Below are 24,145 nucleotides of genomic sequence, written 5' to 3' on the forward strand. Positions count from 1 at the left end.
AGCCCTAGGCAGAACCACATCCACATGAGAATAGCTTTATTTTGAGGTTAATGGAATAAACTCATGTACAAAACCCTTGAAAGTGTTGACATTTTATTATATTATTTATAAAGCACAATCAGCATAACAATTCTCCTGCATAAAAAGGATGTTCTGCAATGGTTCCACCTTCTGATGAGCAGTCTGTATTCCTTTTCTCCATACAATAAAACCAGATGACTCGTCAACAGTGACACAGAAATAAACTATTCTATAAACTACATATTGATATTGGTTCTATGAAACATGTTTCTCAAATTGTACTCAGAATGATGACAATACATGTAACAGTCAAAACTAATTGTTGTTAACTGACAATACAAATTCAATCTGGGAGGTGGCAAAAAAAAAAAAAAACAGGGTTCAAGAGTACACACCAAACGTGACTGTATAGAGACTGTTGGAGCAAATAGATTATTATCGATTTCTCAATTGGTCCCGGTTGGTTTTGCGGTCCTAACAGTGGGGTGTCCACTCTACACACATACACCCCTCATCTACCCATCACTGTGGCCAGGAGGGCCATGCGGATGTACATGCCGTTCTCAGCCTGCCGGAAGTAGGCAGCACGAGGATCGGTGTCCACTTCCGCACTGCAAGAGAGAGAGAAAGTAAACATGACGCTAAATCACTTAATTCATTAACTAGAATTTGCAAACATTAGTGAATCAAAGGAGAAATAATGAAGAGCTGCATTGTAATCTCAGGGAACATCCGTACCTGATCTCATTGACTCTCGGTAGAGGATGCATCACCACCATCTTCCTCTTGGCTCCAGTCATGATGTGTGGGGTAAGGATGAACTGACCGAAGCACTGGATGAAAACACAAGTCCTTTAGCACTGATCAAACACTAGGGCCAGCCTCACAGGTCAGTGAAACCCCATCCTTACCGCTTTGTACTCTTCCTCTGAGGAAAACCTCTCCTTCTGGATCCTGGTAATGTAGAGCACGTCAGTGTCAGGCAGTGCCTCCTCGATGCTCTCAAACTCTTCCTGCACAGCCACAAGGACATAGTTTAGTGCTTTATGTAGTGCATACCGTGCGAAAAGGACACCTACATACTAGAAGTCCGTGCCATTGACATTTTTGATTCAGAGACATCTGTTCTTCCCCAAAATGGCCCCTGTGATCCACCCACCTGCTTGATGCCTTTGGAGGCCACAAAGTCGATGATCTCGGAGGGCATGTGCAGGTTCTTTGGGGCGACGTAGCGCAGAGTGATCCTGTACTGGGTGAGCAGCCTGGCCAAGGAATGCACAGTGCGTCCGTGCTTCAAGTCTCCTACCATGGTGATCTACAGAGACAGAGACCAGTCAGGACATTGGCTATGTTAACTTACCAGGCAGGGGTGCCGTCACCAGGGAGCGGCTGATTAGAAATGAAAATACCCAGTCAGGTTCCAGATCTTAGTTCCGTTTCATATAAAAACACTGTCAGAACATAAAAAGCAGAGGTTTGAGGGCTCTTCTCACCGTCATGCCGTTGACAGTGCCCAGCTCCTCTCTGATGGTAAACACATCCAGCAGAGCCTGAGTGGGGTGCTCCCCGACCCCGTCCCCAGCGTTGATTACTGGCTTCCGGCAATGCCTCGCTGCAGACTACAGTTGGAGATAAACATGTCAGATACAGAAAGTGCAGCTTCTCACTCAATAACTGATACAAGAGTTATGCTCAGTGTTTAGGTGGTACCACTGTTGTTTCAAAGTGTTCTCAGAACATCTTGCCTAATGAACATGACAGGGCAAGTTTAAGTGAAGCTGTAACATGGCGAATCGACACCGCTGCTCACCTCTACAGCCCCTGGCGTGGGGTGTCGGAGCACCAGGACATCAGCATAGCAGCTCATGGTCTGGACCGAGTCGGCCAGAGATTCACCCTTCTGCGACGAGGAGGTGGCCTCGCAGAAATGGACCACAGAGCCGCCCAGACGCTGCATGGCCGCCGCAAACGAGCTGCTGGTGCGCGTGCTGACCTCGTAGAACATGGACGCCATCACCTTACCCTGAGAGAGTAACACACACAGGGGTCTAAGACAAATAACAGACTAGTGTACAACATTTCTCTGAGCTCAGTATTCAGGCATTTCAGGGCACACACAGCATTTCCATATTCTTACAACAGAGATTTACTGACCCAAGTGGCAAAACTAGTTCTATGTGATCTTTAGGCATAGACACAAACAGGTGGCAGGTGTTGCTTGTATTGTTGTCTGGATTTAATGATGTCAAGTACCATGTGATGTCATTTCAAATGGGACTGGTAGATTTATTTTTAAACAGCACACCTGCTCCTATGTGTTTCATCTGAAGGACAATGGCTCATCGCACTCCAAGGGCGAGATAACCAAGAGAGAAATCAGAACTTAGTCATGCTTCCTGTTGAGGTCCTGCTGATGATTCAAACCCTGGGTGACAAATGGGCTTTATGGAACGGCCCAACTGGCTACTCTGAAATGAGTTTCTCTCCTGCAATTTCTACTGTGACAAATCACAGCTTGTCTGAGTATTACTAGGAATGTACACATTTCCCTTTCAAGACGATTCAATAACCATCTAGATACATGGGCTCTGATCTGTTTTAGTGTGAAACGAGTTGGAGCGATTCAGATTGATTAAAAGAACAAGTCAATGCACTAACATTTGTTGCATAAACACACATTTTCCATTGTAATAATCAGCTGATGGAGCTTGTGTGTGTAAATAACATATGTCTATAGTGTACGTACTATGTAGACACCTGTTCTGAGCCATAAGAGAGACCAGGCATCTACCAGATAAGGGGGGGGGGGGTAGCCTGTTTTTGCCCCCCCCCCTACTTTTTTGCAGATTGTGTTTAAACTGCTAATGTACCCATATTTATAGTTTACGAAAACATGCTCTTTCCATGACACTGACCAGGTGAATGCTATGATCCTTTGACGTCACTTGTTCATCATATTTTGTACACACACACACACACACACACGACAACTTCAGCATTCATCCCCATCACAAAATCTAAATGGTTTTGACCACTTAGATGAGCTTCCTTTCTCCCGCTTTGGCCATGCAGTGCACCTCGCAGTGATTGCTGTCCTTATTATGAAATTATCCATTTAAACACTGCATGTTTAAAGCAAAAACTATTGCCAATGGTGAACCTGAAAATCTATTGAAAGCCCCATTCAGCAGGTAGCCTACAGCTAGTAGTTTCGGGTAGCCTACTTTTATTCCGGTAAAACACCAATTTCAAAAGCACACAGATAACAATAATCTAGCAAATTACCTAAATTGTCACTTAATAAAGCCTAATATCCCACAAGCTACTTTATCATTTGAATGCGGACGGTGCTGCGCAGATGTGAAAGGTCAAGAACAGGCTGCCTACCTCACATTGGTCAGCGTGCAAAGCAGGGCAGTTTGACTAAGCTCCGATATTCCCTGGGGTTGTTTGGAATTCAAATTGACTTGAATATCAATGACCGTCACAGTGCCTTCAGAAAGTATGCATACCCCTAGACTTATTCCACGTTGTACATTACAGCCTGAATTCAAAATTGATTAAACCAATTTCACACAATACCCCAGAATACTTCACCTGGTGACTATCCCGAGAGAATAAAAGAAAAAAGGAGCACCGTTGCTGCATAAATCCGATATATTTATTGGACGGGACAAGCAAGCAAACAGGCTTACGTTTTCGGGATGAATTGCCTTCAAGGCTCTGATTTTCAAGTCTCTCAGTCGAGCACCCGATTTTCCCTTTGTTTCAAGCTGGGCTGAAGTGCATCTCGTATACGTTGTTGACAGTGAATTATGATTATTTTTTATACGTTTGCTAATTTATTGAAAGTGAAATCTCTCACATAAGTTCACACACCCCTGATGCAATACTTGTAGAAGCACCTTTGGCAGCAATTACAGTAGAGTCTTTCTGGATAAGTCTGTAAGAGCTTTCTCCACACATGGAGTGGCAAGCATTTGCCCATTATTCTTATACAAATTCTTCAAGCTCTGTAAAATTGGTTGTTGATCATTGCTAGACAACCAGTTTCATGCAGATTCAAGTCCAAACTAACTCTGCCACTCAAGAACATTCACTTTCTTCTTGGTATACAACTCCAGTGTATTTTTGGCCTTGTGTTGTAGGTTATTGTCCTGCTGAATTAAGTCTCCCAGTGTTGGGTTGAAAGCAGATTTAACCAGGTTTTCCTCTAGGATTTTGCCTGGGCTTAGCTCCATTCAGTTTCTTTACCCTAAAAAACTCCCTAGTCCTTAACGATTACAAGCATACCCCTAACATGATGCAGCCACCATTATGCTTGAAAATATGGAGGGGTAGTCCATGTGTAGTATTTACCCCAAAATAACACTTTGTATTCTGGGTAAAAAGTCAATTTTTGCCACAATTTTTTGCAGTATTACCTTTAGTGCCTTGTTGCAAACTGGATGCATGTTTTGGAATATGTTTTATTCTGTACAGGTTTCCTTTTCATTCTGTGAATTGGGTTAGTGTTGTGGAGTAACTACAATGTTGTTCTCGAACTGTTTTAAAGTCACCATTGGCCTCATGGTGAAATCCCTGAGCGGTTTCCTTTCTCTCCAACAACTGAGTTACGAAGGACGCCTGTATCTTTGTAGTGACTGGGTTACACCATCCAAAGTGTAATTAATAACTTCACCATGCCAAGGGATATTCAATGCCTGCTTTAAAAAAAAAAAAAATGGGTACCCCTCTTACCATTCTTTGCGAGGCATTGGAAAATCTCCCTTGTCTTTATGGCTGAATCAGTGTTTGAAATTCACTGCTCGGCTGAGGGACCTTACAGATAATTGTATGTGTGGGGTACAGAGATGAGGTAGTCAATCAAAAATCACTTATTGCACATAGAACGAGTCCATTATGAGTCCATTATGACTAGTTAAGCACATTTTTACCCCTGAACTTGGTCTTGCCATAACAAAGGAGTCGAATACTTATGGAATCAAAACAGTTCAGTTTAATATTTAACTAATGTGTAAAATGTTACAAAATATCATTCCACTTTGACATGGGGCATTGTGTGTAGGCCAGTAAAAACAAAAAAAATCTAAATGACTATTTTAAATTCCAGATTTAAACAACAAAATGTGGAACAAGTGGAGTGAATACTTTCTGAAGGCAACGTACATGCTTAGTTCGACACTGAAGGAGAGGACACACAAAAAGACGAGGTATTTTCATGAAAGTAGAAAGAGATGAGTAGGGCTGTTGCAGTGACCGTATTATGGCCACAGTAAAATTCATGGCAATCTCCTTTTATGCACTCTGGACATGCTTTGGTAGTCCCCAAAATGCTAACGATCATCCCGTCCTAATGCTGGTACTCAGGGCTCTATTGTCCCTCTAAAAATGAAAATCAATCAAAACAGTAGGCCTATCATAGTAATAAAATAAAATAAAACTCTACTCACTGATCAATTTGGAGGTTGAAACAGTATAAAACATGGATGTTGTTTTAAAGCCTAACAATGAAATGGACAGCAATTTCTAAGGTGATGATTAATTCAAAAACACCCATGCTTAGAGCTTCTGCATAGGCTTATGAGCCCAAACACCGACCAAAAAACTGAATTAAAATGTTATACAATACATAGCCTACCACATATTAGGTATGGCAGATAAACAAAACTGATTTAAGAGGTCTTTGCTACATAATTGGTCTAGCCTATACTACAAAATTAAACAAATGTAAGTAATGACCATTGAGTGTGGACTGTGTAACCCATGCTGGACATACCGGTTACCTTATGCAAGGCTCAAAATGTCTATCAATGAGTCTGAGAGAGAACGTAAAGCCCTAGGCGATGTGGTTGGTTCATCGATTGTGCAGGGCGGCTTACAGTTAGTCACTAATTGTAGGCTTTGTATTTTATTTGAAATATCCTAATAATACAGAGTTCGGGTGGAATATCACTTGTTGGGGCAGTGAGAGATTGTTCCTTAAAGGTGGTTGATGCTTAGAATGAATAAGTGCTATAATTTTTAGCACATGCTCCTATTTGAAAATGGGCCATTCTAAATCAAATGTTACATAGTACAGACAAGATTAAATTGAGAATAGCCTGATGAGTGAAAATATGATCCCTTGAGAGAACAGCTGTGCAGCCTGAAGCAAGGAACAGAGCACAAGCTTTTTTGCTACCTTCTCAGATCAATACAGTCGCACCATGCCTACAGTCGCACCATGCAGCCCATGTGTGTTTTGATTTCTAAGACTTTAATGTTTGTATCATTCACAACTGAAGTTACCAAATAGGTCCTAAATACTAGATTTAGAGTTGTTTCAAATTATCACTTTCATGCTCAAGATAGCAACTGCACATATGAAGTGGTTCTCTAACAGGGAACAATATCCTTTATTTTATTCAGTCAAATTAAATTGTTCTTACTATAAAAATCATGGCACAGGACTTCAGCTTATCTTGTCAGCTTAATGAACAAGTCTAGAGCCTATAGCATGGAGCATAGCCAGATACTGAAATACTTTTTCTTCGTCTCAATGTTTCTTTAGACCCGACTAACATAAATAATGGATTTATTGTAATGTTGAACAACATTTTAATATACACTAAATAATGTAGTCCCCAAAGGCACGCAACGGCTTGCATGTGTGGAGGCTAAACATGTTCACGTAAATGAATGGCAGACTTTTGCATGATAATAACCGGCTGACAAAATTGCCACAGCACTAAAAATTAGTAAAACTCAGCGATCAGCGATTCTGATTCAGAATCAGTGATTCGGAATCAGCGTTTGAATTGATTTCCTGACCGATGCGTGCTACATTTGGATTGGTTTGGGGTCCGCAGACCAATGCCGTCGTATTAAACCAAATTTAAACCAGGGACCGATGTGCAACAGTAAAATCGGGACATCCCTAAGTATTACCGCACGGTCATTCTTTATATTAGAGTTTGAAAAAAACACTTACCTTCAGGATGTCCAGGGTTCTCTCTTTCTGAATCATCAGGCGAAGAGTATGGGCCACATTAAACAAGTGAGAAATCTGAAATAGATACAAATTTTAGATTTGTTTTCCCCATTCGCTGTATTAGGATCCCCATTAGCAACAGCTAGTCTTACTGGGGTCCACCATAACAAAAAATATATTAAGACAAAATATTTGACAATTTCCATAAATGTAAAAGCACATATGTACTTCAGTAAATCTTTCCCTGGCCATTTATGTGGATTACCTGTTCCTTGCTGAACTGCCTGACAGAGAGGACATGTTGTCCCACTAGGGGGTGCAGTAGGGGGGAGGTCTGGAGGTGGGTCAGGGTCTGCCCTACCGCTACCCCCAACCCTGCCTCAGCCCGGGGGGACAGGACCCTGGCCAGGGGAGGGGGATGGCTGGAGCCATCCCCAGCTGCGGGGGCCATCTCTGAGAACAGAGAAACAGCAAACACTTCAAATACCACAGGAGAAATGTAACGTGTGTTAATATTCATTAGTTCAGCAGCATCTCCTAAAAGGACTGCAGTCATTTCCATTTCCTGATGCGCGACCAACAAAAGCACTGATTACACCATATTTCAAAGTAAGTTTGTCCCTTTCGAAATGGTCCAAGCGTTAGGAAAGCAGTGCGCTCCAAGCAAAGCGACATGGATAGTGCAGCAACTAATTGGAAGGAATGTAAATTACAACCAATCATGCAATGCAATACAAGTGTCCAAAGAAACTACCAGTATAACTCCATTGAAATGCATTGCCAGAATTACACCAAAGCAGCCGCAAAGATGGCACATCTAGACAAGGTTAGTATTAGGCATAACAGCAACGCTGCGCTAAAACAAGCTTCAAACCTTCTCTTAATTCTTCAAATGCTCTTCTTAATGCTCTTTCCCTTGAATCTTCAGCTGTTTAGAATATCATGACAGAGTTAGAACACAAGTGTTAGAGAGACGATACAAAACTAGTCATTTAGACAATACTATAGCAATTAGCCTGACATGAAACACTAATATCATTTGGGTTATTAATACGTTTGCGATTGTGGCATTGAGCATAATTTCATCTGGCTATTGTTTCTTACAAAGACAGTGACGTGAATCAAACGTTAATCAACAACTCATCATTCATTTCAAACTGAAATCATCCGATAGTGGCTGTGTGTGAAGGGTCTTGTTAATGGGTGAAGAATGAGCATAGCAAATGGACGACTAAAAGATCTTAAGCATCAGAGAGCTGTAGGTGGACCAATATAAACTCAAAAAAAGAAAGGTCCTCTCACTGTCAACTGCGTTAACGTTCAGCAAGCTCAACATGTGTAAATATTTGTATGAACACAAGAGTCAGACAAACTGAACAAGTTCCACAGACGTGACTAACAAATGGAATAATGTGACCCTGAACAAAGGGAGGGAGGTCAAAATCAAAAGTAACAGTCACTATCTAGTGTGGCCACCAGCTGCATTAAGTAGTACAGTGCATCTCCTCCTCATGGACTGCACCAGATTTGCCAGGTCTTGCTGTGAGATGTTACCACAGTCTTCCACCAAGGCACCTGCAAGTTCCTGGACATTTCTGGAGGGAATGGCCCAAGCCCTCACCCTCCGATCCAACAGGTCCCAGATGTCCTCAATGGGATTGAGATCCGGGCTCTTTGCTGGCCATGACAGAATACGGACATTCCTGTCTTGCAGGAAATCACGCACAGAATGAGCAGTATGGCTGGTGGCATTGTCATGCTGGAGGGTCATGTCAGGATGAGCCTGCAGGAAGGGTACCACATGAGGGAGGAGGATGTCTTCCCTGTAACACACAGCATTGAGATTCCCTGCAATGACAAGCTCAGTCCGATGATGCTGTGACACACCACCTTAATCCTGCTCTAGAGTACAGGCCTCTATGTGACGTTCATTCCCTTGACGATAAACGCAAATCCGACCATCACCCCTGGTGAGACAAAACTATGAATCGTCAGTGAAGAGCACTTTTTGCCAGTCCTGTCTGGTCCAGCGAAGGTGGGTTTGTACCCACAGGTAACGTTGTTGCCGGAGATGTCTGGTGAGGACCTGCCTTACAACAGGCCTACAAGCCCTCAGTCCAGCCTCTCTCAGCCCATTGCGGACAGTCTGGGCACTGATGGAGGGATTGTACGTTCCTGGTGTAACCCGGGCAGTTGTTGCCATCCTGTACCTGTCCCGCAGGTGTTATGTTCAGATCCTGTGCAGGTGTTGTTACATGTGGTCTGCCATTGCGAGGACGATCAGCTGTTTGTCTTGTCTCAGGCATCTCACAGTACGGACATTGCAATTTATTGCCCTGGCCACATCTGCAATCCTCACGCCTCATTGCAGCACCCTGATGAGCAGGGACCATGGACATCTTTGTGTTTTTCAGTGTCAGTAGAAAGGACACTAAAGAGGCCTAAGTTTTCATAACTGTAACCTTAATTGCGTACCATCTGTAAGCTGTTAGTGTCTTAACGACCGTTCCACAGGTGCATGTTCATTACTTGTTTATGGGTCATTGAACAAGCATGGGAAACAGTGTTTAACCTTTTGCGTGTAGGGGGCAGTATGTTTGTTTTTGGCTAAAAAACATAACCATTTGAAACTGCCTATTTCTCAGCCCCAGAAACTAGAATATGCATATAATTGTCAGATTAGGATAGAAAACTCTAAAGTTTCCAAAACTGGCAAAATATTGTCTGTGAGTATAACAGAACTGATATTGCAGGCGAAAGCCTGAGGAAAATCCAATTAGGAAGTGCCTCTTATTTTGAAACCTCTGTTCCTATGCAAGCCTTTCCTCCATTTAAAGGGATATCAACTAGATTCCTTTTTCTATGGCTTCCCTAAGGTGTCAGTCTTTAGACAGTTTCAGGCTTTTATTTTGAAAAATGAGCGTGAAGGATCACATTGCCTAAGTGGATAGGTGGGAGCTCTCAGTGAGTTTGCGCAACTAAGTAAAGCAGCCATTGTTCCTCCCACGGTTATTGAAAAACCACACTCTGTTGATATATTATCGAATCTATATTTAAAAAACATGAGGATTGATTATTAAAAAAAATTGACATGTTTCTGTGGACATTAAGGATATCATTTGGAATATACGTCTGCGTTGTCGTGACTGCTCTTTCCTGTTGATTCCTGAACATAACGCGACAAACAAACATTGGTATTTTGGGTATAGAAATCATCTTTATGGAACAAAAGGAACATTTGTTGTGCAACAGAGTCTCGTGTGTGAAAACAACCGAAAATCAAAGGTAAACGATTAACTTGATTGCTTTTCTGATTTTCGTGACCAAGATTCCTGATGCTAGGTGTACATGTTATGCTATGCTATCAATAAACTTACAAACGCTTGGATTGCTTTCGCTGTAAAGCATAATTTCAAATCTGAGACAGGAGGATTAACAAAAGGCTAAGCTGTGTTTTGCAATATTGCACTTGTGATTTCATGATTCATTTTTTTAGTAATATTATTTGACTGTTGCGCTATGCTATTCAGCGGTTGCTGATAGAAATGATCCCGCTAACGGGATGGGTAGCGTCAAGAAGTTTTAAACCCTTTACAATGAAGATCTGAAGTTATTTGGATTTTATGAATTATCTTTGAAAGACAGGGTCCTGAAAAAGGGACGTTTATTTTTTTGCTGAGTTTATTTAGAGCTCTCATTTAAAAATAAGCAAATGTACTCCTCTTAGTACTAATTGACCATGCTGCCTACAGTAGAGAAACGCAAATGATTTATCATAAAACACTTTATATTCAGTGCGCTTAAATCACATGATCAGTAGGTTCATAGATGCAGACTAAAAGGTTTACCAACTAAATCCAAGCGCCATTTTGTGTGTATTGTCCTAAAACCTGTAGATGGACACAGTGAATATCCAATTTATTGAAACAGACATTCATAAAGCACTTTTCCACAACAAGCAGGTGCTCAGCTGTGTAAGACAAACTATTGAGACAACTTCAGTTAAGTGACAACCAGGCTCTGGGGGAGAGAAGGGGTTGTGGGAGTTGTAGTACCTGGTGTAACGCCCGGGTCAGACGACCTGTGGATACGGGGTGGGAGCATGTAGCGGCCATCCCCAGCGGAGCGGCGAGGGCTCGGGGCACGGGTACGGATGCCCTCACACGGCGAGGTCAGCCGCGGGTGCTCTGGGGTCTACCACACAATAGCCAATGCCTGTCACGGCCAATGCCTGCTAGTATGCTACATCACATAACTGTAGGTTGAATAGCAGCACACTTATGTGAAAGGGCAGAACGGAAATGGGTGGGACTGTACCGGTTGGACTTCTTTCACCGGCTCAGGGGGCTGGGTGGGGATGGGTGCAGGCCAAGTCTTCACATCCTCTCCATAACCAGGAGGGACCAGCACCTGTCCGTCGATGTAGGCCACCTCTCCTCTGAGAACCACTCTGCGGACCTTGCCCTTCACCTTCATGCCTTCGAAAGGCGTCCACTTGGACTTGGTGAACTGCATGTGTTTGGGGATGACCCACTCCTGCTCCAGGTCCACCTGGTGGGAGACAGCAGGTCTTTAGACATCAAGAATGGTCTTGAAAAGCCAGTCCCTTCAACCCCTCTTTGTATTTCAATGTGGTAACCCAAGGAGAATAAATCCTTGCCATGACCAATTTACATGGAAAAACACCTATTGCTGTGTGTCTGTAGCTACCTCTACATAAGTGTTGTCCTGTGCGGGTAGGGAGAAGATCTTGCGGGGGTTGTCGTACAAGCGCTTGATGATATCGTCGACGGTGAGGCGCCCGTCGCTGACAGCGGTGAGGAGGAGAGGCAGCATGGTCTCCAGGCCAGGGTAGCCTGGGGGGGGCTTCTCGGAGTTCTTTTCCTCCACTGAATGGGGGGCTGTTAGCCAAAACATACAGAAATATTATCAAGGCTGTTGTATGCCAACATAGTTACAAGTTGAGTATATAAAAAAATAACTGAAGCAGTATGTTGAAGGTAGGGGTTAATGGAGCCCTCCTCACCGTGGTCGGTTGCGAAGCAGTCAATGATGTCCATGTGTTCCCAGAGGGCCTCCATGTCCTCCCGGGTTCCCAGCATGGGGCGTACCTGCGCCCGGCCGTCCCCGATGTCCGCCACGTTCTCCTCACACAGGAAGAGGTGATGGGGCGCCACCTCACACGTCACCTGGATGCCTTTCTGCTTGGCCACGCGGATGATCAGAATCTGGGGAAGGATGGAATAGATGCCAACCGTTACTCAGCAAATTCATTACAAACTATCCTGTGTCTGTTCTGGTCTGTTTCTGGCTCATAATGAATCATTTCAAATGGCATAGATCACACTTCTGTAGGCAAAGTCTTATTATAGAACATAAGAGCAGTGCTATATCCTTTGTCTTGTACTTACTACTGTGGGGTCTTGCAGTTGATCTTAAATGAAAGGAATCGGTGATGACTCCTTCCAAAAACTAAAACTAAAAGGTTACTTACTGTATGCCTTGGTTGACACCTCATTCCCTCTGGAGACTATGAATGGGCCACGTGGCCGTGCTTCATCTGTATGCATGTGATGTTCCAGGTGGCCATCTTACCTCCTCCTTCTTGGCCACGTGGCAGATATGAACAGCTCTCTGGTAGAGCTGGGCCACCATCAAGATGGCTGCCACCGTCTGCTTCTCTGCGTGAGCCACGATTGGTAGGTGCTTGGGCCATTTCTCAAAGTGCTAGTTCACAGAAAGAGAAAGTACTGTTCAGATCAACCTAAACACTTGCAAATGATATCAATCAAATATGTCATTCAGTCAGTTGATTAGTCTCCTACTTCCATCCAAACTGAGACATTGTCCATCTTCAGAGTGGAGTAGGTGTCGTTCAGATACATCTTCAGCCCAGCGGCGGAGCTGGCAATGGATGGTAAGACAGCAGCATTGTCTGAAGCCGCCCCGACATAGAGGGCATAGTCACAGCGACACCCTGCCTTGGCAAGCTGAGCGGACAAAACATTGGATCAACAGTGAGTGAGTAAACCTTTAAGTACTGCATTGGTCGATAATTTTTTTTATTTTTAAAACAGGCATCATTTCATGTCTGAAACATACTTATTTGTAATATTCAGTGGCGAATGTCTTAAATGACCATGTATGCTCTCATTACCTTCTGGACCATGGTGAGAGAGCTGAGGTCGATGATGGCGGGTGCTGTGTTGGGCATGGCACACACCATGGTGATGCCCCCTGCTAGGGCAGCCGCTGTGCCCGAGGAGAAGTCCTCCTTGTGAGTGGCACCCGGCTCCCGCAGGTGGACGTGCACATCTATCAGACCTGGCAGAGGGGACTCAATTAGAACGGTTTAGAAACCCTGCAGTTCCACAGCTTGACTGAAGTAGCCATCATGTATTGCCTGAATACAGGAAGAAAGCAGGGGGATTGTTTTTTTAAAAGTTAACAGCCATTTTTTTAGTCACAGCCCAAGCTTAAGGTGCTTTACTGCTTACCAGGCAGGCGAATCAACTTCTGTGACGTCATACAGTCCACGTGAGTCTTGACGGGCGGAAAGCCTCCAACCAGACGCAGTGCCTACAAATCACAGCAGCATACAATTCAATCAGGATAGTCAGCAATCAATCATCGCTAGCTCAAAAAAAGAAGACTAACATCTCATCACACAAAATTACCTCATCCGCATATTGTTTCTCTTTTTGCTCTTTTTCAACTCAGTATCTCTACTTGCACAGCTATCACTCCAGTTTTAATGCTAAAGAGTAATTATTTCACCTCTATGGCCTATTGATTGCCTTACCTTTCTACTCTTCTACATTTGCACACTGTACATATATTTTTCTATTGTGTTATTGACTGTGTGTAACTCTTGTTTTTGTAGCACTGCTTTGCATTATCTAGGCCAGGTCGCAGTTGTAAATGAGAACTTGTTCTCAACTGGCCTACCTGGTTAAATATAGGTGAAATAAAAAACGAATCTACCTGGAAAAATAGCTTGGTGCACTTGATGTCAATGATGAGGGGGACTGAGTAGTCGATGGCCATGCGGCGGGTGCGGTAACCTTTGGTTACAAAGGAGGAGAGGCGTCGGCCTCCAGAGTTCCTCATGGAGAGGTTGATCACCATGTCAAAGTGGTGGTCCTCCAGGTATTCCAAGATGTTCCTCTGCTTGTCCTTGTTGGGGCAGTCGCTCTCCTCTTCCTCAAACGGCCAGTCCACTGCCATCACCTGAAGGGCTTCAGTTTAATTCAGGAAGTAACTAAAGAATGTGAACTGAAAATTGCTCAATCTTTCCTGGAAATTATGTAAAGGGTATTTTTTTTTAAATATACTTTGTTGAGAAGTGGATACGCTCCCACTTAGACTAGATGTGATGTACCTTGACTCCATGCTCAGTGTAGAAGTCAGCGGTCCCCAGACTGGCATACAGGTCATAGCCTAGACTCTCCAGAGCCTGTACAGTAGGCAGTAGCTCACTCTTGTTCTAGAAACAAACAAGGAACATTTATGTAGCGCTAGCCTCAAAATGAATTTCCATGAAAATTAGCAATAGATGCATACATATCTCATTGTAGTCACCTTATAACTGCCGATGGAGAGCAAAATGTTCTTCTTGGGGATCTTGAAGCCTGTGCTGAGCATGGCCTTCAGGTAGGCCTCGTATCTGTTCTCTCCAAAGCAGGCCACCTCCCCAGTGCTGGTCATCTCTACCCCCAGAACCACATCAGCCCCAGCCAGACGAGAGAACGAGAACTGGGGGACCTGAGAGAGAGACAAGATTAAGCTGTGCAAGTAAAAACAGACAGGAAAGTAGAAATTCATTAATGTGATGCAGGTCAACTGTGTTTTAAGTACAAATGTGTTCCATTATTTAAACAATTGTTTTCACTGAATTAGGCTAATCTTAAAACACTTAAAATTAACTTATAGCAACATTTTAATAAAAGTGCTTTAAGATAGTTGTGTTTGTGAATTATTTTTTATACTGGTTTTAAGAGAAAATGTCTAGCCCCCTGCAAATAACCTTCTTCAAATCTGGACCCCGTAAGACTATTGTTGAAAGTTACTAGTGGAGGTAATTAAAACTTGGGTATTTAATGGTTGTAGACTTGTCTGCGCCGTTACCTTGACGCCCACGATGCCCACTCCTTTCATCAGGCCCACAGGCTCCACCTCTTCTCCCATGATGACACGTGTTGCCAAGGCGACCAGATCCACTCCCAGTGTCTTCGAGACGAACGGGAAGGAGCGGGAGACTCGGACGTTGCACTCGATCACCTTCAGCTGGTCATCCTGTCCAGAAAACACACTCGTTGCAATTAAAGGCAACAGGTGGCCAGCCATTGGAAATCCCGCAGAGACCAGAAAACTTGATTGACTCGTTGTGGTTGATTATCGGTTTGACTTGTTATTGATCGTCAACCTCTGATTTGAAACTCCAAAACATCCTTTAGAAAGACTACCTTAGCGATGAGTTGCAGGTTGAAGGGCCCGGTGACCTGCAGCTCCTGACCGATGGCGTGGACGATCATCTTGATGCGCTCCATGGTCTTCTGGTTGATATCCTGGGCGGGTGTGACCAGGGTGGCATCCCCAGAGTGCACCCCAGCGTTCTCCACATGCTCTGACACGGCGATGGCCATCACCACACCGTCACATGCCACCGCATCCACATCTATCTCCTGAAACAGAGACACCAGTCAGGTCCAAACTAGAGGCTCACTGGATATTTAAAAAGGGTTGTCTACTTTTTTTACACACTGAAAATAAAATGTAATTTATATTTAAGTGAATTATCCTTTTAATGACAAAAGCAGTAGGGCATTGCAATCTGTGTAGTCAAGCAATTACAGAGTCATACCTTGGCCTCCTGGATGAACTTGGAGATTACCACAGGGTATTCCTTGGACACGGCCACAGCGCTGCTCAGGTACTTCTCCAGGTCGCTGTCTGTGTATGCCACGTTCATGGCTGCTCCGCTCAGAACGTAGGAGGGACGCACCAGACACGGGTAGCCCACGGTCTCACAGAACTTCATGGCCGACTGGGAGGGGAGGATACAATATTACATCAAATTCACAATTTCCATCTAACTTGAGATCAAAACAATAGCATTGCTCATCAACAACCAAGGCATCTTCATTACTGGTTTGAAATTCAAACATATTAGAAGCAGTGTTCTGTGTTAACTCGAAATGACACAACGACAAGGTTCCAGTTTCACAAAGTTTACTATACCGTATGAACACACTACCAGGTAGCCATTACACTCAAGGCTAGGTCCATCAACAACAAGACTCCCTATGCAGGCACACTCTTGACTGAGTGATAGCTCCGCAATAACAGAAATACAGGGATACTTAAAACATGAACTTAACATTCTGTGCTTACCTCAATCGCTGTGAGTTCCTTCCACAGGGGCTGGCTGATGCCGATGGTGTCCAGCATGCGGGAGAACTTGAACCTGTTCTCAGCAGAGTCGATGAACTCCGGGGAGGTGCCCAGGATGCGACACTGCTGCCTGTGGAGGGACATGGCGATGTTGTTGGGCAGCTGGCCCCCCATGGAAAGGATTACTCCCTCTGGGTTCTCCATCTCATAGATGTCCATAACAACCTGGAGGAAGAGAGGAGACAATGGAGCTACATGTTCATGCATAATACCATGCATTAAATAGAGTATGGAGGTGTTGAGGTCCTTTGTTTATGAGATAAAAGCATTAGATCAAGTAAGTTAGGACCTTTGAACGTTGGCGATTGCTATATATTGTATGAAGAAAAACCACAAAATAAAATGTTTGAAAGAAAGTGAGTTCGGACCATGCCATCAGTCGAGCATTCTTACCTCAAAGGAGATCTCATCGAAGTAGAGACGGTCACACATGTCGTAGTCTGTGCTGACAGTCTCTGGGTTATAGTTCACCATAATGGTTTTATAGCCCATCTTGGGGGGGGGGGGAGACAGCAAATCATGTCATTATCAACATAATAATAATAATAATGAGAGCTCTTCTGTAAAAAGTATAAATAGTCATACCTTCCTGAGTTCCATGATGCAGCCCACAGCACACCAGTCAAACTCCACACTGCTGCCAATGCGGTAAACGCCAGAGCCGATCACCATTACATGGGGCTCGCTGAAGCCCAGGTCGCTCTCTGTTCCGTTATAGGTCAGGTACAGGTAGTTGGTCTGGGCTGGCCACTCTGCTGCCACAGTGTCGATCTGCTTCACCACCGGCAAGATGCACCAATCACGTCGCAGCTTCCTCATCGCCAGCTCCGTGCTGGAGAGAGTTGCAGGGTCAAAGGTCAGACAAGTTAATTTTTAAAAAACAAGACATTTCAAATCAAGAACCCCAGAGACCGACTGCGTCCCGACTCGCCATCGTATCATCACTGAAGAATCAAGTCAAGTTTTGTCAACAGCAATCTTGATCTCACTTTTTATAGGTTCTATGAGATTTTCTTCATGTAACAGACTCCACTATTAATGTTTTGAAACGCATGCGAATAGCAGGCTACCATTCTGACAACACAGTACCTTACCTCTGCACAGCCAGGGCGATCTGTTTGTCTGAGAAGCCCAGTTGCTTGGCTTTCCTCATCACCTCCAGAGGCATGGCGCTCTCGTCCTGGTTGTACGACTCCAGCACCTTCTCATGGTCCGCGATGTTCTTCATCTTGTGGAGAAACCAGCGGTCGATCTTGGTCAGGTCGTACAGGCGGTCCACTGTGTAGCCCGCCCTCAGAGCAGCCGCCAGCACAAAGATACGCTTGTCTGTCGGGGTCTGCAGCTCCTGTAAGACCAAAGGACAGTCATGTCTGAACAGTTCACATAAAAAGGAAGCCAAGAGGGAAAAATGTGCTGACTGAGCTTACCTCGTCAGACACTGGTTTGATGGTGTGGTCAAAGCCCACACAGTTCTCATCCACCATCCGTAGAGCCTTCTGGAAGGCTTCCTCAAAGCTGCGGCCAATTGCCATCACCTCTCCTACAAGGTCAGACAAGTAGATTAATCAACAAATTCCTTAGTGTAAACCTGCAATGCCACTAAGTGGTAGAATCATCTGCCTCTATAGATAAGGCACTGTGCTGCTCCCAAATCAGATTAATAAACACATCAGTGCGCGTCCTCTTACCCACGCTCTTCATGGAGCTGCCTATCTTGGTGCTGACACGGAGGAACTTGCTGAGATCCCAGCGAGGGACCTTCACCACACAGTAGTCCAGACTGGGCTCAAAGTTAGCCGTTGTCTGGTTGGTCACAGAGTTCCTGGACAAGAGCAGAATCATTACCATGACCAGTTAGAACCTTGGTATTAGTAGATAATCGAGAAATTAAATTCTTAACCTGACTTTAATCCAAACTCACTTGAGGACAGGTAGAGGGATGCCCAGTCCCAGCTTGGCAGCCACGTAGGCCAGAGGATATCCTGTAGCTTTACTGGCCAGAGCTGAGCTCCGAGACAGACGGGCATTCACCTCAATGATGTAGTACTGGAGCACAGAAACACCCATTTAGATTGCTATACGGAATAAATATTATTGTAAAAATATCAGAACATGCTTCAGAGGTTTAACACTAGTATAAAATCTCAGAAAATGATTCACAATGTCAGTATGGACTATTACCTGTTCAGACTCCGGGTTGAGGGCGTACTGGATGTTACACTCTCCCACGATGCCCAGGTGTCGGATGACCTTGATGGCGGTGTCCCTCAACATGTTGTACTCGTAGTCGTTGAGCGTCTGACTGGGCGCCACCACGATCGACTCCCCAGTGTGGATACCCAGAGGGTCAATGTTCTCCATGTTACATACCTACAGCACAGATGAACACACACACACACAACACTTTAATCACAATCGATCTTGCGTCTCCATTGATAAGGAGGCTTCACACAAACTACGATGTATAATCTATAGCTGTAATACAGTCAAATGCATAATAACATGGTACTTACATAGTAATATATACTTTCTTAAAATGATCCTGAATACAGTCGAATGCATAGTATCGTCCCTCTACTTACGGTAATACAGTTGTCGTAGGAGTCTCTGACCACTTCATACTCGATCTCCTTCCAGCCCTTCAGGGACTTGTCCACTAGGACCTGGGAGGTGTGGGCGAAGGCAGAGGTCACCAGAGAGGTCAACTCCTCACTGTTATTGGCGAAGCCAGAGCCCAGTCCGCCCAGGGCAAAGGCAGAGCGCACCAGGACAGGGTAGCCTAGACGCTCTGCAGCCGCCGCCGCCTACAACACAGAATAAATACACAGCAAAAGCCCACAGTAGTCAAACATTAAGATGGTTCTAATCCACGAATAAAGTGACAATCAAGAAAATAATAGTTTAGTTTCAGTATGAGTCAATGTGTGTGTGAGGGAGTGAGACATTTGTCCCAAGCCCCTCTCCTTACCTGCTCCACAGACAGAGCAGCCTCGCTGGGCGCCACGTGTTCACTGATCTCCTCCATCTTCTCCACAAAGATCTTCCTGTCCTCAGTCATCTCGATGGAGGCCACTGGTGTCCCCAGCACACGCACCGCATACTTCTCCAGGACACCCCTTTTGGTCAGCTCCACCCCACAGTTCAGAGCAGTCTGCCCCCCGAAGGTCAGGAGGACCCCGTCTGGACGCTCATTCTTTATCACCTGGACAGAGGAAATTGGGCAGATGGTCAGTTCTCACTCATTGACTGAACGACCAAATATCAATGACAACTTGTGGGACAAAATGGCTCCTTCTCTACTATCAGTTCTGAGTATATGAGCGTTTTAATGCACACGCTCTGCTGAGCACTCATCTGAAATGACTGGATGGCCGCGCAGGGAGCAATGTCCTTCCTTACCTCAGTGACGTACTCCGGGGTGAGAGGTAGGAAGTAAACCTTGTCAGCCAGTCCCTTGGAGGTCTGAACCGTGGCGATGTTGGGGTTGATGAGCACAGTCTGAATGTTCTCCTCCTTCAATGCTTTTATGGCCTTGGAGGGGTGGACATAGAAGACTGTCTGATTAGTTCAAGTACTGTTAAATTAGAGAGAACCAACACTGAATTATACGGCTCATTGTATTTGCTGTTAGTCTTCACTGGTGTTGGCAGTTTGTCTCACCTGAGAGCCAGAGTAATCAAACTCCCCAGCCTGTCCGATGGAGAGGCCCCCAGAGCCCAGGATCAGGACCTTGCGTGGCCGAACAAACTCTTCCGGCTTGGGAGACCCAGGGTAGGTCAGGTGCTCCGTCAGTCTCTGCTTCACTGCAGGGAGGGAGAGAGGGCCATTACTATAGCCTATAACTGGAATACAGAGGTAAGGAGGGTTGAGGAGATGAACGCACATCTAACCTGGTTTGCCACTCTTGCCCTCCTTGTGGTCTCTAACAGTGTCCAGAAACACGTCAAACAGACTGACCAGGTCAGTGGGGCCTGCCATGTGCTCTGGGTGGAACTGGACACTGAAATGACACAGGTAAGAAAATATCTGGTTATCAATTTCCTGTATCATGGAGGATCATTTAGTTGACTACCATTTTTTCCAATGAAACAAGTTGAAAGGCTGGAAGCAGCACAAGAGTTTGTAGTTGTACCTGAATAGGTGTTTGGTGTTGTGCACAATGCCCTCACTGGTCTGGTCATTGGCGTTGGTGAAGAGCACATCCCAGCCCTGAGGCAGGGTGAGAGGGTCCACAGCAAAGCCATGGTTCTGAGATGTGATGAAACAGCGATCCGTGCCCTTGTGGATGCAGGGTTGGTTATGGCCACGATTTCCATACCTAAAAACAGTTGTTTTAGTCTAATTCTATTCTTTAATGGCCTATATTCTACAGAATCCTTACTTGACACAAACACTGCAAAGGTCTTACTATTAACCCGGTGAACTGTTCTGTTCCCACCCACTGACTGTACAGCTGCATGGCCAAACATTCCAGAGGGACAAAAGGAAGCTGGCATCTCATCTGGCCTTGGACAAACAGAACGCTAACAAAGTAACAATCCCAGGAGTCTTACCAAAACAAACCAGGCCTTTCCAGCACCTCAGCAATGCACTAGGCTGCATCCAGACTGCTGCGCTAAGCAGAAAAGCTCATTTCACACCAGAATGCTCCCAGATAAATAAAGAGGGGCCATGGGAAGCACTGACATTGAGGAGGTGGCCAAATAACAGCACCAATAGCCAGCACTACTGGCTGTCCTCATTGAAGCAAAACAAAGAAAGTAAGCAGAACTTAAGAGCTGAGGCAGAGAGAGAGTGACACCAATCACAACTAAGATTTAGTACTCTGTACAAACTTCATTTTGTAGGTTTTTGCTCCGATGACAAGGGAGAGAAGCTGGTGGCCCAGGCAGATTCCAAACACAGGCTTGGGGTTATCCACACACACCACCTTCCTCACGTTGTTTATGGTCTCCTTACAGAACTGGGGGTCCCCAGGGCCGTTGCTTATGAATAGCCCATCAAAATCTGAAAAGGACCACATCTTCGTCAGCATAGCCACAACAAATATTACAATACTAACTATTGCACAATAGAACTTCATAATTGAATGGCTGAAACAACTTTGCAGGTCAGAAGCTCCAAGGTAAAGATCAATGCAGGTGAGAGAAGAGGGAAAACAATGGAACAGGGAGTGATGGTACAGCGTCTCTGTGAATCGTATATGAAACCCAGTGCTGTGACTAACCTGTGCTGTCCAGTGGGTGATCCCAGGGCACCACAGTGACACAGGCCCCTCTCTGACACAGGCAGCGGATCTGGTTGTACTTAATGCCACAGTCTATTGCTGTGATCCTGACAGTACCACTGGGGTTGAACACCAGGGGCTCCTGCGCAACACAGACAGGGCACGTATTAGTTCTGATAAGCCTCTGCTTATCTACTGTGGTGAGAGACAAAACATTCGACTTTTCACAGACTTGGAATGTGATCAGCGTTATGTAATCCACACAAAACCACCGGCATTCGATTGAGGACGTTTTAGGATCTAAACACACACACAAAAAAGTATGACGGGACCAAACTTAAAACAGCACTGCCTTACCTTCATGGACACCTCCTTGACCAGGTTCCTCTGGTCAGGGTTGTCAAATGGAACGTTGGCCTCCGACGTTCCGTCCACAACAAGCTTCCCCAGCATGGTTCCCTTCTCACGGATCTTCTTGGTCAGACTGCGGGTGTCAACTCCTACAGTATCAAAGCAAGCGCATCAACTACAACCTCTATTGTAGACACTACTGCAAACAGCACCACATCAAAACAGATTCAGACACTTGATCCAGTACCAGGATGTACCGAATAATAACTCTACTGACCCTCTAGGCCGGGGATGCCCTGCTCTTTGAGCCACTGGTCCAGAGACATGGCTGAGCTCCAGTGGCTGGGGTTCTGGGAGACCTCTCCGACGATGAGGGCTGCAGCGTGGATCTTAGAAGACTCAAACCACTGAGGGGAAAACAGAATAGAACATTACAGTCAAACAGGCGCTTGGGGTCAATATATTTATTTTCTCCACCTAGTATTTATGTTGGGACGCTTCTGTGAAGCATCCCAACAGCCAACTCCACCCACCTTGCTGAGTCCAAAGTCACCCTCCTCATCCTGGGGTATGCCATAGTTGCCCTGCAGAGGGTAGGTGAGGGTGAGAATCTGACACCTGTAGGACGGGTCAGTCAGGGCCTCTGGGTAGCCCACCATGCCTGTCTGGAACACTGCAAAACAAACAATCATCTGGAGTCATCATGTCAACTTTCCAGTTTTCATAGCAAAGTGTACATCAGTGAAAAGTGCTACATTTCAGGATTGGCACATTTAGAAAGGTGATGAGAAAGGTGATGATACTGGAACTTTAGACATTTGCACTTCAGCAAAAACCTTATTGGCTAAACTAAACTTAATTTGTAGGGGAGCATAACATCTAATTACCCAATTTTTCAGTAATTCTAATGAGAGAAATGGATCTTACAATCTAAATGGATGCTAGATACATAAGCATAACAATGTATGGGACATGGTACAGCAACAAATACTTTATAGGGCATAGGCAAAACATGTTCATAAATAGGTCAAACCGAGTTGCGCCACAGACCGAAATAGGGCTGAAGGAAGAAGTCAATAGGTCATGGTAGGGCCCTGTGATTTTCGCAATCATGTGGCATGCATGGATTCTAGCCCTTATTTAAAACTTCTTCAACAAACTGTCCCCTTTTCTTTTACGTCAGATGGTCCAGCACCATTCTCAGACAATTGCTTAAATGTTGGGTGTAATTCAAATTTCTGAATAAAAGGTTTAAAATACAGGATACAATCTTAATGTCACATCATTGAACAAAAAAACAAGGACCACGTGACAACTCGTCAAATAGTATGTTCTGCATGGGAAGACATGCTGTAAAGACCGCACCAAAGGGGAAACTCGAACATTTCGCGCGGAACCGAAGACGGTTGGGTGAAGAGCTGCTTTTAGCTATAAAATGTGACTTTGTGGGTAACATATAGCTATCAGTCAGAATATAAAAGATGATATCATTATATTAAACTGAGCTAGTTATACAGATGTTGCGAATCAATGGGCCAATTTGCCTTCTCATAAAATACGACTTACCAACTTCACCAGACACCGACGCATTTGCCCCGAAAAGGCGTCCCTTGAAGGTGGTCCCATCTTCTAAAATCAGGGTTGCCATTTTTTTTTAAATAAAAAATGTCAATACTGTAATTGTGCAGAATGAACGCAATTGATTCAATTATGGAAAGCAATAATCAGCTTTTTGGTCTGATGGATGCTTCAGTTCCGCAATGCTTGCCCACGTGAAACACGTTGGTCAGATGCTAATGAGGATGCAAGAGCAAAAAAAATAATAATAATTGAAAATTGACTATGTTAAAACTAAGACAAATTATGTTATTTTCAAACAAATTAAAGCGTTAAATGCGTCGAAATGTTGTATTTCGAAGGCTGAACGTTGGATCCACACTGCTCAGCACGCCGCCTTAGCAGTGTGGAACTTTTTCAGCGTCCTCGCCGTGGTTACATAGAGCGTAAAAACGAGCGTAAGCACGTTTAAGGAGGGGACAATCTCAAAGGGCTGGATTTTGCGCCTTTGAAGACTGGCACCCAGAATCATGGCAATTAAGACATGCTGTTTGTTCAGTTGG

At 44.6% G+C, this 24,145-nt stretch overlaps 1 protein-coding gene across 2 annotated transcripts; it reads right to left on the minus strand.

Moving 5' to 3' along the window:
* Positions 1-80: 80 nt before the first annotated feature.
* LOC109900780 (CAD protein) lies at positions 81-24,082 on the minus strand. Of its 2 annotated transcripts, XM_020496591.2 has the most exons (43): positions 23,592-24,082; positions 22,559-22,698; positions 22,303-22,432; positions 22,032-22,174; positions 21,675-21,816; positions 21,283-21,454; positions 20,580-20,765; positions 20,338-20,447; positions 20,108-20,250; positions 19,847-19,978; positions 19,416-19,649; positions 19,030-19,251; positions 18,629-18,817; positions 18,369-18,493; positions 18,136-18,269; positions 17,875-17,987; positions 17,542-17,792; positions 17,033-17,279; positions 16,841-16,939; positions 16,388-16,612; positions 15,858-16,040; positions 15,460-15,678; positions 15,122-15,289; positions 14,576-14,758; positions 14,376-14,480; positions 13,979-14,224; positions 13,492-13,573; positions 13,152-13,318; positions 12,820-12,984; positions 12,590-12,721; positions 12,021-12,222; positions 11,705-11,895; positions 11,312-11,545; positions 11,050-11,188; positions 7,869-7,922; positions 7,260-7,447; positions 6,995-7,069; positions 1,832-2,044; positions 1,515-1,640; positions 1,181-1,336; positions 933-1,034; positions 760-854; positions 81-632 (listed from the first exon to the last, which is right to left on the minus strand). In XM_020496591.2, exons 1-43 carry the CDS (start codon positions 23,671-23,673, stop codon positions 533-535), a joined length of 6,744 nt encoding a protein of 2,247 aa, XP_020352180.1. In that variant the 5' UTR covers positions 23,674-24,082; the 3' UTR covers positions 81-532. The 2 variants fall into 2 exon arrangements, with proteins under 2 accessions (XP_020352180.1, XP_020352181.1); XM_020496592.2 differs by lacking the exon at positions 7,869-7,922.
* Positions 24,083-24,145: the final 63 nt, after the last annotated feature.

The sequence above is a fragment of the Oncorhynchus kisutch genome, linkage group LG12, assembly GCF_002021735.2.
Source record: "Oncorhynchus kisutch isolate 150728-3 linkage group LG12, Okis_V2, whole genome shotgun sequence".
In the NCBI taxonomy this organism is placed as follows: domain Eukaryota; kingdom Metazoa; phylum Chordata; class Actinopteri; order Salmoniformes; family Salmonidae; genus Oncorhynchus; species Oncorhynchus kisutch.

Bases quoted from the DNA above. Each gene is read 5' to 3' on its own strand.
- LOC109900780 (XM_020496591.2), bottom strand. From the start codon at position 23,673: ATGGCAACCCTGATTTTAGAAGATGGGACCACCTTCAAGGGACGCCTT. The intron at 18,270-18,368 runs GTGAGTTTGGAT...GCTCTTGTCCAG, and splicing joins ATCCCTCTACCTGTCCTCAA to GAACTCTGTGACCAACCAGA. The intron at 14,225-14,375 runs GTACATCACATC...GAAGCCCTTCAG, and splicing joins ACACTGAGCATGGAGTCAAG to GTGATGGCAGTGGACTGGCC.